The 14,182-nt window shown below is 35.2% G+C and overlaps 1 protein-coding gene across 1 annotated transcript in view; it reads left to right on the top strand.

Annotated features, from left to right (window-relative positions):
• LOC126183232 (uncharacterized) overlaps positions 1-12,503 on the top strand; it is a 129,816-nt gene extending 117,313 nt beyond the window's left edge. The window contains exon 11 of the mRNA XM_049925018.1: positions 6,361-12,503. Within this exon, the coding sequence (XP_049780975.1) occupies positions 6,361-6,530 (170 nt within the window). The 3' untranslated portion in view covers positions 6,531-12,503. The remainder of the gene's footprint in view (positions 1-6,360) is intronic.
• The last annotated feature ends 1,679 nt before the right edge of the window (positions 12,504-14,182 follow it).

The raw sequence follows: 14,182 nt of genomic DNA, 5'->3' as shown, positions 1-14,182 counted from the left end.
CCGTGAAATGAGGAATATCCTACCCACTATCCTCCCAATTCCTCCCACAGTGGTTTTTCTCCACCCACTGAGGCTACACAATATCTTTGTCCACCTCTAATCCCAAACCCTTTGCCTTATGGCTCATATCTCTACAATGGACGTAGATGCAAAACCTGTCCCATACATCCTCCCATCACCACGATGGTTGATATAACAGTGGCACCATGTGCTGCTGTTTCTGTATGCTCCCGTCAAAATTCTAGTTGTACAGCTTTCAATATGGCATCAGCTGAGATTATTCGAATTGACATTGGTATTTTTCATTCAGGTTATAATTTTAGAATTGAATCAAGAATCCAGTGAGAAGGAGAGAGGGCATAGCCTGTGAATATCAAGGTGGGTTTTGCGCAGAAGTAACAGCATCAAATACACTTATAACTGAAATTGCACTTGTATAAAAATCCATTCTTAACCCACTTTCAGATATCAAAAGTAAATTTCAGATAACCATTGATTTGCATATTGAGCTCCATTAAAAAAATCTGATACTCGTATTAGAGGTTGTAATGAGTTCCTCAATGCTGCCTTTCCAGTGATTCATCTTCAAACAAGATGTTGAAATTTCAAGGTGGGTTTTGTGCATAAATAGCACAGGGGCATCAAATACAGTTATAACTGAAGTTGCACTTGTAAACAAAAATCCATTCTTGAACCACTTTCAGATATCAGAAGTAAATTTCAGGTAACCATTGATCTGCATATTGAGCTCCATTAAAAAATCTGATACTCGTATTAGAGGTTGTAATGCATTCTTCAATGCTGCCTTTTCCATGATCTATCTTCAAACAAGATGTTGACCATTATTTTTTAGTTAGTTTGCTTTGAGTCTCAAATCACATCTACAGTTCTAAATTAGTACTTACCTTGTTTGTTTTTTGTTGACCTCGTTGTCTTCCATGGAGCATGTCAGTGACCGCAACTTGTACTTGTAACAAGAAATATTAAATGGTCAAAGGTTGTTATTCCAATGGTTTTTCCGATAACTGCAGTTTCTGAATTTTGAAACAGATATATGCTTCAGTATTTCCACTCTCAGCATTAATAGCATACAATACTTCTGCCTTCAGCAGTACTACAGAACAGCGTCAAGTCTCTTTGCAACAATTCTTCCGCCAAGAGCATCCATTCCACAACATTCCTGCCAAGTCTCTGTACCTCCCTCTCAACAAACAAGAACAGTGCTTTCAGGTAGAGGTCAAAGAGTTCATAACACTGTTGATAATAATCATTGATACAACTTGGAAACAATTAATAAAATAGATTTACGTGAATTCAAGTGAAGTGCTTCAACATTGATTTAAATGTGCAGAATATAAATATTTAAATAAGGAATAACTCACTTTTATGAATGTGTATGTATTGAAATTATTCTTGTCAAACTGCAAATATAGATACCCACTGTTTTCATTCATTTCTTATTGTGTTATGGACTTGATTGCATTACAAGATGCAGTAATTGCTCAAGTGAAGCTACAAGTGACACTTTGATATTCAGCATCTGGCAGTAGGGTTTTCAGGTCTCCCATATTTTGTGGGGTGTCATGTATTTTACCCACATTTTGTCCTGGCTCCCATATTTCTGGCAGGTCTCTCGTATTTTGTGTGTTTTCCTGTGTTTTACCCGTCTCACATACTTGACACACTTCTTCATGTTTCCCCATGTGTTTCATAAAGTTTTATTTATTTATGCTAACATTTCTGTATCATTCCAAAATTATCATTCCCAAATCAACAGTTGCTATTTCCAGTTTATCGTCTTTGAATTCTCTCTTTTTCATGTTAGCAAGCATACAAATTTCAACTTTTTTGCAGAGAGTTTTTCAAACTTGTAAAAAATGTCACATTTTTGAATGAGTACAAAGCAAATGGTAAATATGAAAAGAGCTATGACCATATGAAAGTTGTTCTAATTAAATATTTTTGTAAATATGAATAGTGCTACGAAAGGTGGTGTAATTACATATTATAGTAAATATAAAAGGTACTATAACGCTATGAAAGTTGTTTTGATTAATTATTTTTAAGTACTATGTGCAGTGATGAAGTCTTGCCAATTTTCATCCTGTTTTGTAAAAGGAGTTTCAATATGTAAATGTTTCAAGATTGTGTACACTTTTTATACAGTTGCGTGCAATGGCCTCTAAAGTAAAACATGCTGATAATGCCACAATGGGACTATTTTGGTTGTCATTTGCAAAATCTCTTGAATTTTTAGTTTGAGAACCTGCCAACCGTATCTAGCAGTTACCTGTCATCTCTCAAGTATTTTACCACATCCACAAAACTAAAGTTTTCAGTGTTCTTTTGTGATGTTTGGGGTGCCATTTACAATGCCCTGAGGACTCATGTGAAAACTAATATTTTCAGTTTTTCACCCCACATCAATTAAATATAATGAAATATTAAAGTTATTCTGTACCAAATTTTAGGGTTATTCATCGGGCTGATGCACTAGAAGACAGTAATAAAGTTGATTTCCTTTATTGAGAACTGTACTCAATCTAAAATTTTACTGCTACCAGAAACATTGTTACTTCCTTAAGTTCCCCCTCCGGCAGACGTTTTGACAGAGGCAGATGAACTGGCATGGGTAGTGCAGCAGAATAGTGTGGAAACTTGTCATCGAGGGCACATGCAATGCATAGGATGGAGAGATCTGCTGACAGAAGTGTTTATCTATGACCAACAATGAGGAAAGCTGGCCAGTGCTCACAATAAATTCAACCATCACAGACCTCACATTGTACTTTGTGTCAAGTGTTGTACTTGAGTACCAAGTCATCAGCTGCCCGCACCAGCCACATACTGAGTTTGTCCCCATGCAAATCTCTACGTGGTTTCAAACTTTCTGCTTCCCATAGATTGATTGGCATGGCAGGTTTTCATTTCCTTTCACAAGCTTCTTTTCCCCAGTTATCCAGCCACTGTCGACCCTTGGAGTACCCGCACCAACACTATTATGCAACATTGTTGTCACAACTGTGCAGATACTAAACTTTCTTTCTCAGATCCACTGCGCAAGCATTTGAGAGCATTGCAGGTGCGTGTCAGTATAACAGAATCTGTATATACTGCCAGCACTACATTAATTTTCACCATTTGAAGACTTCAGTAAGCTGCTGTATAGCTACAAACCACGTTTCACTATCCTCAATAATACTTGCTTACACACACAACTCTTATCTGTGCATCATATATTGAAAACATCATATACCTTCATCGTGTAAATTAACCATTATTTGCACATGAAGATTTTACATACTGAAGTTGCACTTCTTGCCACTGTAGCACTACGAACCATAGTTAAAGTGACACATTTTGGAAAGATCTTTAATGTGGTTTATTACTGAAACAGCATATTTTCATAATACACAGTAATAAATATGAAAAACACCAGATATGGCAATAGCTTCAGAAGCCTTGACATCAAGATGGCAGCTGTTTATTTTGCTTCTGACACTAAATGTCAGTGGGGGAAGGAAAGTGACATCACAAAGTTACAGCGACTTCAACATTTTTAGCATGGCTGAAAGTGGTGTCACTCGAATGGCTCCATGGGAATTTTGGTGTTTCCACACACAACTTCAGTGACACCATACGAGTGGTGGCCAAGTGGCACTATTTTTGTTGCATGTGGAAACCTGTCTTTACCCCAGAAAATCATTCCTTGAGACATTATTAAGTGGAAATATGCAAAATATGTCAATATGATGATGATTCTAAGATCATCAATTATATGAAGAGCAAAAGTAGCTGAACTTAATTTTTAGAGCAGCTCATTAATGTACTTCTTCCACTTCATTATCAGCCCTATGTACACCCAAAAATTTGGAGCATTCTACCCTGTTTAGAGACTCCTGTTCATATGTTACATCAGTTCTCTGTACAACTCTATTTTTTGTACAGAACTGAATACAGTGTTTTTTCTCAAAATTAACAGCGTGTCCATTTTCAGAGAACCACTTAAAAATTCGTTGAAAAATATCATTAACTGTCTCTTCTGTGCTTTCTTATTAATGGGCTCTATTATAATGCAAGTATCATCTGCTAAAAGTACCAGTTATGTTTGATGATGAATGTTAGGTGGTGGGTCATCCACATGTATAAGGAATAGTGGTAGACCTAAAATTGAAACTTGTGGGACCCCCCCTTCATGATTTCTCTCCCAGTCACTAAAATTATCTCTCCTTTCAACATTGTATTAATTATTCAGCACAACTTGTTTGCATTTTGTTTGTTAAATCTTACTGAAACCATTTGTGTAAAGCCATCAGTCCCATGAAACAGAAGTTTTTATATGAGAGTAACATGATGTACACAATTAAACGCCTTGGAAAGAGCACAAAAATTACCACCTGGCGAAATTTTATTATTTAAGGCTTGTAATATTTGCTGAGTGAATGTATAAATAGCATTCCCGGTCGAGCAACCCTTGTGGACTCCAAACTGCGATATGCTAAGTAATTTTTTTCTACTTAAATGTGAGACTACTCTTCAGTGCCTAACTTTTTCGAATATTTTGGCAAAAGATGTCAGTAAGGAAACCGGATGAGAATTATTTAAGTCTTTCTTGTCACATTTCTTATAAAGAGGTTTAACAATTGTCTATTTTTATATATCTGGAAAAATTCCCTTTATTCTGTCAACACCATATAAACTTTTGTTTTGTAGACTTTTTATAATTTCAGTAAAAGATGTTAGTGCTACTTTGAGTTGCATAAAATATTGCGGAATGATGTTTTGAATACGTTCTCTTGCTTCGTCAACAGAAATATGTAATCCTGTTTTTGCTGACACGTCCAGTGTTAAAAATCCTCACAACTTGTGAGTTATCAGTCATAAAATCACCATTTAGTTTAATTGTTATCTTAACTTATACAGTGCCTGGTTGTCCTGTCTCCCATTTGACTGTATCCCATATAGTTTTAATGTTATACTCTATGTTGAATCTTGGCTTATTATCCCCTCTATATAATTTCCCTTTTTCTCTCACGTGAAATTTTAATCCCTGTAATTATCCAGGGCTTACTTTTTTTAATGTACTTTCTGGATACCTTTTCAGTAAAGCTGTTTTGAAATTTTGACTCAAATTTGCTATGGAATATATTGAATTTCGTAGTAGGATCCCTTTCTATAAAATCATCATCCCAGACGACCTCTCTTTTGACTTATTCTTAAAACATTGTACCCTGTTCTCATTAAGAAGCTTCACTGCTTTGTATGAAAATGTCTCTGAGCTATAATGTGCTGCATTGTTTATTTCCATTAATTGTGCATCATGATCAGATAGGCCACTATAATTTGGTATACATTAATTGTTTCGGAACAGTCTATAAAAATTTTATGTGTCAGGGTCCTGCTGTCTTGCTGCATGCGAAATGGAAAATTTACCACTGAAATCAGATTGAAACAGCCAAGTAATGGTTCGAGTTCATTTTTCCCATGAGAATCTTTTAAAAATCGACTATTAAATCTTTACAAACCACTGTGTATTCTTGTGACAGGTAAATCAATAATGCATCATCTGAATTTCTCATCAATATCTGAAAGTGTACTGAAGGGGATCTACAGACTGGTACAATTACAAGAAAAATATTGTGAAGTAACAACTCAAAAGCATATGTTTCTAGGTTCTGATATGCACAATAACTGTTTGTTTCAATATTTTTGACTTTGTGTCTAACTTTTATATATGTTGCAACTCCTCCACTTTCCATTTTCACTCTGTATGAAAATGATGCTGGTCTCTAGTCCCTTATTTTTCACTTCTCTATCCCTGTGGTTACATGGTGTTCAGAGAGGCATGGAGGCATGGTATGTCGATCACTTCAGTGTAGTATGAAAATCTGTGCAGTTGAAATAAGAACATCATTACCTCCATTACCACTACATATTTTTGCTATACCGTGTAAGTCTTCAGTTAATTTTTCACTTCATTAACATGAAATTCATAGTTCAACTAGGACTGGTTCAGGAATTCTATCAAATAATAAATGATTACTTAATGAGGCCGACATCCCTCATGAATTTAGAACTGTTCAAGAAAAAATATTTTGACGGATTTAAAATTAATTCTTAATATTTTAGAAACTCTGGCTTATTTATGTAACATCTGTGTTGTAATTTTGTCACCAACAAATTCACAGAACTTTTATTAACATTCTTACCTTTGACCATTGCAGATTGAAATGAAAAGATATATGAAATAAAAAAATCTCTTCTCAGTTAATGAGGTTTCCTGTGTTCTTCAGTATAATTAATTACAGCTTTTTGATGTTGAAAATTTTAATATCTAATGATAGTTGTTTCTCTCAATAGGTGATCAGTGTCCAATGCACTTCGACGATGGTAGCAACCCCTGGTTGAAAAGAGACAACTACATACAAATTTTTAGGTTTGGCAACCATGCATATTCACTACAGAATGAGATTATTTGCATATTAATGGGTCTTTTATGTTCATTAATCAGGCTCAGGATGATTCTTTGACTGCTGTAAATGTTGAGTGTTCTTGTTGGACCTGTTTGCAGGAAGGATGTGGAAGATTTTCTGCTCATGGGCATGTTGTTCTTTTTTAGCCGATAATGTGACATATTTTGTATTTGATTAAATGTGTCCTGTGAAAATATCAGTTTTTACATATTTATGACAGATGAAATGTTTTTATATTGAGACATGTTACGCTTAGAAGTGGTTTTTACTTAATTAATCTATACAGTAACATAAAAGCCGTGGACAACTTTGTAGCATTTAAAGCCTGTTGTATATTAAGTGATCTTGTTTGCAATTTGGTCCCAAAACAGAAATTGTGTATCTAATTGCTGTTAAAGGTGAAATACCGTGCAGAGGGGGAGTCATTGTCTGCAGAGGGGGAATCATTGTCACTTATTTCATCTTTTGTAATTGCATTTTGATGAAAAGACTGTCTTCATTAATGTTACTGTTACACTTACCATCACTGCTGTTTTAGTAGTAAGTGGATAGATTTATGTTTGTAAAGAGAAGTCATGTATTGCTTCTCTCAGTAATGTGAGTTTCGTATTTGCATGTAATATTTCCAATAATGTGGACACAAGCAATTCAAAGTATGAAAAAATTATTTTGCCAAGTGATAGTATACAGATGACAATTTTTTTCTGTACTTTAAATATTCACAGATTCTTATGCACCATAATATTAATGCAGTAATGGTCTTAAAATGTACAGCATATAACAAGTCAGAGAAGGTCTGTGAGACTTTCCTTATAAAAAAAATCAGTAAATACATGGAATGAGGCCAAAGTCTCTCTAAATTGTGTGTCATCAGTTCTCTTGTACTGTGTTATGATGGATATGTTTGTTTCTGCAACATTTTGTCTCACACTTAGCATATTTTCCAGCTGTTTCTGTAAAAAAATTTCAGTAGAAACATTGATGTATCATCTCAAGTGTGACTTTTCACATTCTTTCCAAATTTCTGTTCAAAGAGTAAAGTATTCCTTAAAAAAAGGCAGAAGAAAAAGAATAAAAGTTACTTCAACATGTATGTAAATAAAAAGGGCTGTCCTTGTTACCTGTGTACTTCCAGATTTTCCAAGATGTGTTGGTACACAAATGTAACAACAACAGAAAATTTTTGATTCTCCATTAAAGGCCACGGAAATGAACTGATTGTGACTGTTATAGGTATTCTTGAGGAAGCAAATTTAGCATATGTAAATCAAATTTAAGTCGTGTAATTTCTCATATGGATAAAAGTACAACAACCTATACTAGATTTGTTTTCCCCCCACCACTTCCTCCAATTCTGTCCTACATCAGATCAGCTTCATACTGGATCATGTTGATGCAATGTCCACAGTGTGCAATTGCTAAGAAGCAACCATCAAGATCATTTTTGTATGATAAAAACATGCTCATCGTGCATCTCATGCCATAGTTGATAGAATGCCATGCCCCTGCTCCACTCATCCCTTCTTTTCGACCAATTCTAATGTTTGCACGCATTTTCAGTAATATGTGGACTTAATTGTAAATCATAGAACTGAAACTAAACTTCCATATGATTTCAGTGCTGCTCACTGACACTTGTACCTACATGTCTTTATCATTCTGAAGTAATGGACCCAAAGCATAAAATTTTCCTTCAGTTAATTAAAGGTTTTTAACCATACTAATCCAAATGCCACAGTTTTAAACATTCAGATTAAAAATTAGTACCTTGTCCCCCAGGGAAAATTACCTGAACTGGAGATAATTACTTCCTCCTTCACACAATACTTCCAGTACAAGGAGAGTGACTTTTGCAGCAACTTTTCATCCTTTATAGTTTGAATATGAATACTTATCTTAAGCAGTATGAATCTAGAACTAATGTAAAAGAGTCCCATGTGTAAACTGACATGAACTTGATTATCTATATGACAATGAATCTCATTATTCAAATCTTCCTTAGGAGTTGAGGGTTAAGGAGACATGCCTAGAAGTCATTGGTTTTGAATAGGGTTATCACTCCACTGCTGCATTTTAATCACCAGTGTTTCAGAGAAATTAACCTGAATTTTCACATCAGGTTCACGATATTGATTAAATTTATTTAACACGTTGACTGTTAGGAGGCTAATGGCCGCCACAGCAGAGTCTTGTTCCTAATGTCCTGTCATTGCAGTGCATTGCATTGTGCATGCAGCAGTCGACAAGTTTAACAACGTTGCCTTTAAAATAAAGGAGGGTTGTGGAGACATGCTGTTAAGTCATTGTTTTTAAATAAGGTTATCACCCAAATGGTTTATTTTAATTACCAGTGTTTCAGAGTAATGAACTGGAATGTCCACAGTAGGTATTAATTAAACATACTTTAATAATCCTGCCTTTTGTAGTCCTCAATTATACACACATCAGTTAATGTTGATACAATTATAATATGAATATGGTATTTCCCCAGTACTGTGGGGGGCACAGCCTTCTTAAACATTCAGCCAGTAAACTTGAATCATGTGTGTTATACTGCTGCCACAGTTTGAATACAAGAAATGCTGTAGGCAGTACAGTGTTGTTATGAGTAAAATTCTGCTTTTAAAATGGAAAAATAGCAGTGGAAATGCTATTTAAGAAAATTGTAATGTGTCTGAATTTTGACAGTAACCTCAGTTCATGAAATTTGTACTTAATTATTTGCTCTCGGTTGCTGGCAAGACCTATTTAAATGTGCATAGGAATATTGTGCCTCATTTTTTTTTAAACTTTTTGACAGTGACATCAATTAAATATGTGTTTCTTGTATCATAAGCAATAGTTAAGTCATATTGTTACCATTTAATACTATTGTGGGATGTGTTATGCATCATTAGGAACATAATTTATAATGAATTTGTGATTGGCAGTATTGAGTTTTAAGATTTCAAAAAATATGAGGATGATGAAAATAAAAAAGCAATAACTATGTGTTCCATCAATCTCAGAAATGTTTGTGATAAATACAGAGCTGCATAGATATTTCCCAGCTCCCATTAAATGTATTTGCAATATCATGAAATGCTGTGGAACATGTCAGTTGATTTACGAAAACACACATTTTTCAGTGACTGTTTGGTTGCATGATGACAATTTATGAGTACATGAGTAAATTATATTTATATCTACATTAAATATAATTTAGTGAGAGTATTAATCAGTAAGAGTTGATTTTTAAGTTCCATTAATTACTTTAGCCATTTGCCATGTTATGTATATTTCTTAATGCTATCTTTATCTGTATATGAAATATTATATTTTTCTTTGATGTTTGAACTCCCCCCCCCCCCCCCCTCCCCCCAAGGAAAGTTTGTATTCATTTAGTGGGAACATTTTTGTATCTTGCCTTTTTTAAACTATTGTACTTCTCCAACCCACTAAAAGCTTCCATAGGATTGCAGGGTAATTCAGAAAAAGTGTAAAATAATGATCTTCCTCTCGCCCTTGTGCCACAATTCTAATCTTTATTATTTTGTGACTGTGCAATGTCACCTAAATTATTAAAATAGTTTCGTATGCGGTATGTGGCAATTGGTTCTCCATGGCACTATGGCAGCTCTATCCAGCAGATATGAGAAGTGCGATCTGATTGTGAATTTGAATACACAGTTTTAACTGAAAACAGAGGAGTGTGTTTTAATTATTAACAAATATTGGTGAAAATAATCATAAACACCAAGTGATGGCAGGAGAAAATGCTTAAAAGATGTGGAAATGAATGAGCTTTTGGAGCCAGTGGTGCCATCGTGTTTCAGAAGGATTGAAGGGAAAAGAAGAGGGATGAAGGGAAAGGACTAGTGAGATTTAGTAAATGGGAAGAGTTATGGAAAAGTCACCCTGAACCCCAATTGAGAGGAGCTTACTTGGACAGGATGAGAAGAAAAGACTGGTAGTTAGTGCTTGCACCAAATGAAATTTAAAAACCTAGAAACTTAAAGATAGAATAATAAACAAGATAGAATTACTGAAAAAAAGATCATGAGAGTCAATAAAAGCAGAAAGCTAAGTGCATTATACATGTAGGTAGTTGAGAAGGGTGGGGATAAATAGGCAACTCATAAAATAAAGGATATATATAAATAAAAGGGAGTGAAGAAAAGGAATAGTTACTCAAAACAAATACTATTACCACAGAAATTCACATCAATTTTGAGGTAGATGAGTGGTGAAATCTGAGCACATGTTGTAAAGCCAGTCCCACCTGTGGAATTTTGAGCAGCTAGTGTCAGGAGGGAGAATCCAGATGGTACATGTGGTGAAACGGACTCTGCAGTCACGTGTGTGCTCTGCAACAGAATATTGTGTGTTGCCAGTATACGCCATCTGTCTGTGCCCATTCATTGTAAATGATAACTTGAACTGGGCTCTGATCAACTCTTTCATGGTATTTTTTGTTTCAGTAATTACTATATTACTTGTTACCCTGTCTTCCACCTTTAAATTCTCATTTTTTCAAATCACATCTGGTGCAGTCACCAACAAACTGTCTTTCCCTCTCATCCCATCCAGTAAGTCTCCCCTGATTTATGACTTGTCCATATCTCCTCTCATTTCCTAAATCTCACTAGTCTTTTTCTTTCATCTTTCTTCTTCCCCCTTCAACTCTTCTGCCAGAAGATGGTGCCACTTGCTCAGAAAGCTCTCCTGTTTCGACATCTTTGTGTGTTTTCTCCTGCCACCACAGGTGACTAAGATTTTTATGCATCCGTATTATAAAAATAAGATACTATTTGAGATAAATATATCGCAGATTTGTGATTCACAGTGTACTTTGTTTTGGATGTTATTTACAAATAAATGTGGCAGTATTACTCACTATATTTAATAAAATATAAAATAGTCTGTCTATCATTTTATTAAGATAAAAACAGTACAAACATGTTTTTAGCACCAGTAGAAAATGATACTGATATTTCACTGTAAAAATACAGCAACCAGCCACTTTTTTAATGCGTTTTATTTATGCCAATATGCATTTCGGGTTTGCACCCATCTTCAGCTGGCAAATTACATGGATCTTCAGTTATTACAGTAGTACAATCTCGACAGCAGTTTGGATGCTGCAGCAGGCCTGTGCAAAAGCAATGATTCCAATCATTTACTTCAATTTCGCGAGTTTAAAGTTATGCATAACTTTAAACTCGCGAAATTGAAGTAAATGATTGGAATCATTGCTTTTGCACAGGCCTGCTGCAGCATCCAAACTGCTGTCGAGATTGTACTATTGTAATAACTGAAGATCCATGTAATTTGCCAGCTGAAGATGGGTGCAAACCCGAAATGCATATTGGCATAAATAAAACGCATTAAAAAAGTGGCTGGTTGCTGTATTTTTACAGTGAAATATCATTATCCACGGCCACGGAGCTCAACAGTCCAAATATAATGGACAAATTGTTAGAAAATGATACATTTGTAATGTAATTATTGAGAATATAAAGGTTCAAAGTAAAATATTGCATCAATCCGTCCATTCTCAGTATTTGAATATGCATTGTTGGATGTCAAGTAATTCCTGTATCAGTTTGTGTGTTTGAATGATTTGCTAGATGGTAACAGTGTGTAAATTCAAAACTCATGTGATTATTACTGATGTCACATATACTAGATTTATCCAGTGGGATTTGACAAATTGATTCTCTTTGATGTCTGTTAGTATTTTGACATAGCAGAAATTCTGCTAGAACTTTTTCATGTAAAGAAAAGTGTGCCTTACTTTCATATTTATACATCGTCTAAGCAGACAGTAATAAGTAATCCAAAAGTTTTAAAATGTATAGCAAATGATTTTGTTGCAGCTACCAGTAAACTACATGAAATTCTGTTGTATAATGCACACACAATATTAATAACTCACTTTTATATAAGTGTTCATTTTAAATGGTTGTATATGAAGTTTTATGTAGCAAACTGAAAAATGTAATGATTTTTAACAAATTTTATGTTAATAAAATTTTCTATTCTTTGTAATACTACTGTTTTCTTGTGTATTTGAATTGCATTTTACAAGCAAAGTGTTCAGAAATATCACTACATTCTACATAGTCATACTTCCAATAAAGTAATGTTCTTCACCTCTAACAGTAAACTGAAAATAGCAAACACAAATTTAAAGGTTTCAAAGTATGAGTTAATTAAGACATACATTTATTGGCAACTAAATACATTGTGCTGCCAGTTATGTTCATAGGGTAGAATTTGTTTCATTGTGTCTTCATTACACCAGTAATTCCACATTCACAAAAATATGTTTTTGATTGTGTTTTATCTTTTACTGCATTTTAAAGTGTAGCTAAATTGTCTTGTATTTATTGCAACCTTTTATGTCTTTTAACAATAAAAGTAGAAGGGAGTTGGAAAATTCATTTTGTTGTTTTCATTAAGAAAGGGGTAAAGGCAACAACACACTGCATAGCTGATGTCTTGAGCTGTCGATAGTAACATAAACAAGATTGAAAACGTTGCTCAGGAAGAGGAGTGGGGACAACAATGGCATATGGAAAAATAGCCATGGCTAATGGTGTCAGTTTTCTTTTTAAAGTCACTTCATTTAGTTGCACTGTACTAGGCAGGTTTTCTACAAATGGCCTACTCACAGTTTCATAAAGACAAAACATATTAGGTTCTGCTAATCTGTCTATAGGTACTACACCAGTGATAAGTGTAACACATGGTGAAGAAATAATATCCAAGGTGGATATGTCAAATCTTTTAGCTGTCCATATTGATGAGAATTTAAATTGAAAAAAGAAAAAAAAAAACATGTTTTGGAACTCCTAAAACCAGTTAGTTCAGCCATGTTTGCCCTCTGAATCATTGCACATCTTGAGAAGGGATGAATCAATAAGTTGACATATTTTCCTTATTTTCATTCAATAATGTCAGGTGGAATAATGTTCTGGGGTAACTCACTCAACTTTAAGAAAGGAAGTGTGCAGTTCTCAAAAAAGCGCTGTAATGATATTTTGTGTTGCTCACCTGTGGTCATCTTGTAGACATTTGTTTAAGGAGTTAGGCTGTTTGACTACTGCCTGACAGTATATTTATGTATTAATTCCCTCATGAATTTTTTTATAACTCACTGCAATTCAAAAGGAACAGTAATGTATATAAATACAATACCAGAAGAAAAAAATGACATCCATTTCTCTACATTAATCCTTTATATGGCATGGTACAATAATGTACCACCTTTCTTCCTGAACGTTTGCGGTACAACAGTGTACCGCTTACTCAGCACCTTCTAAATACAATATACACTCCTGGAAATGAAAAAAAGAACACATTGACACCGGTGTGTCAGACCCACCATACTTGCTCCGGACACTGCGAGAGGGCTGTACAAGCAATGATCACACGCACGGCACAGCGGACACACCAGGAACCGCGGTGTTGGCCGTCGAATGGCGCTAGCTGCGCAGCATTTGTGCACCGCCGCCGCCAGTGTCAGCCAGTTTGCCGTGGCATACGGAGCTCCATCGCAGTCTTTAACACTGGTAGCATGCCGCGACAGCGTGGACATGAACCGTATGTGCAGTTGACGGACTTTGAGCGAGGGCGTATAGTGGGCATGCGGGAGGCCGGGTGGACGTACCGCCGAATTGCTCAACACGTGGGGCGTGAGGTCTCCACAGTACATCGATGTTGTC

This window comes from Schistocerca cancellata, chromosome 4 (assembly GCF_023864275.1).
Source record: "Schistocerca cancellata isolate TAMUIC-IGC-003103 chromosome 4, iqSchCanc2.1, whole genome shotgun sequence".
Classification (NCBI taxonomy): domain Eukaryota; kingdom Metazoa; phylum Arthropoda; class Insecta; order Orthoptera; family Acrididae; genus Schistocerca; species Schistocerca cancellata.
Note: the sequence above shows the minus strand (reverse complement) of the source record. Positions and strands in the feature narration are given on the sequence as shown.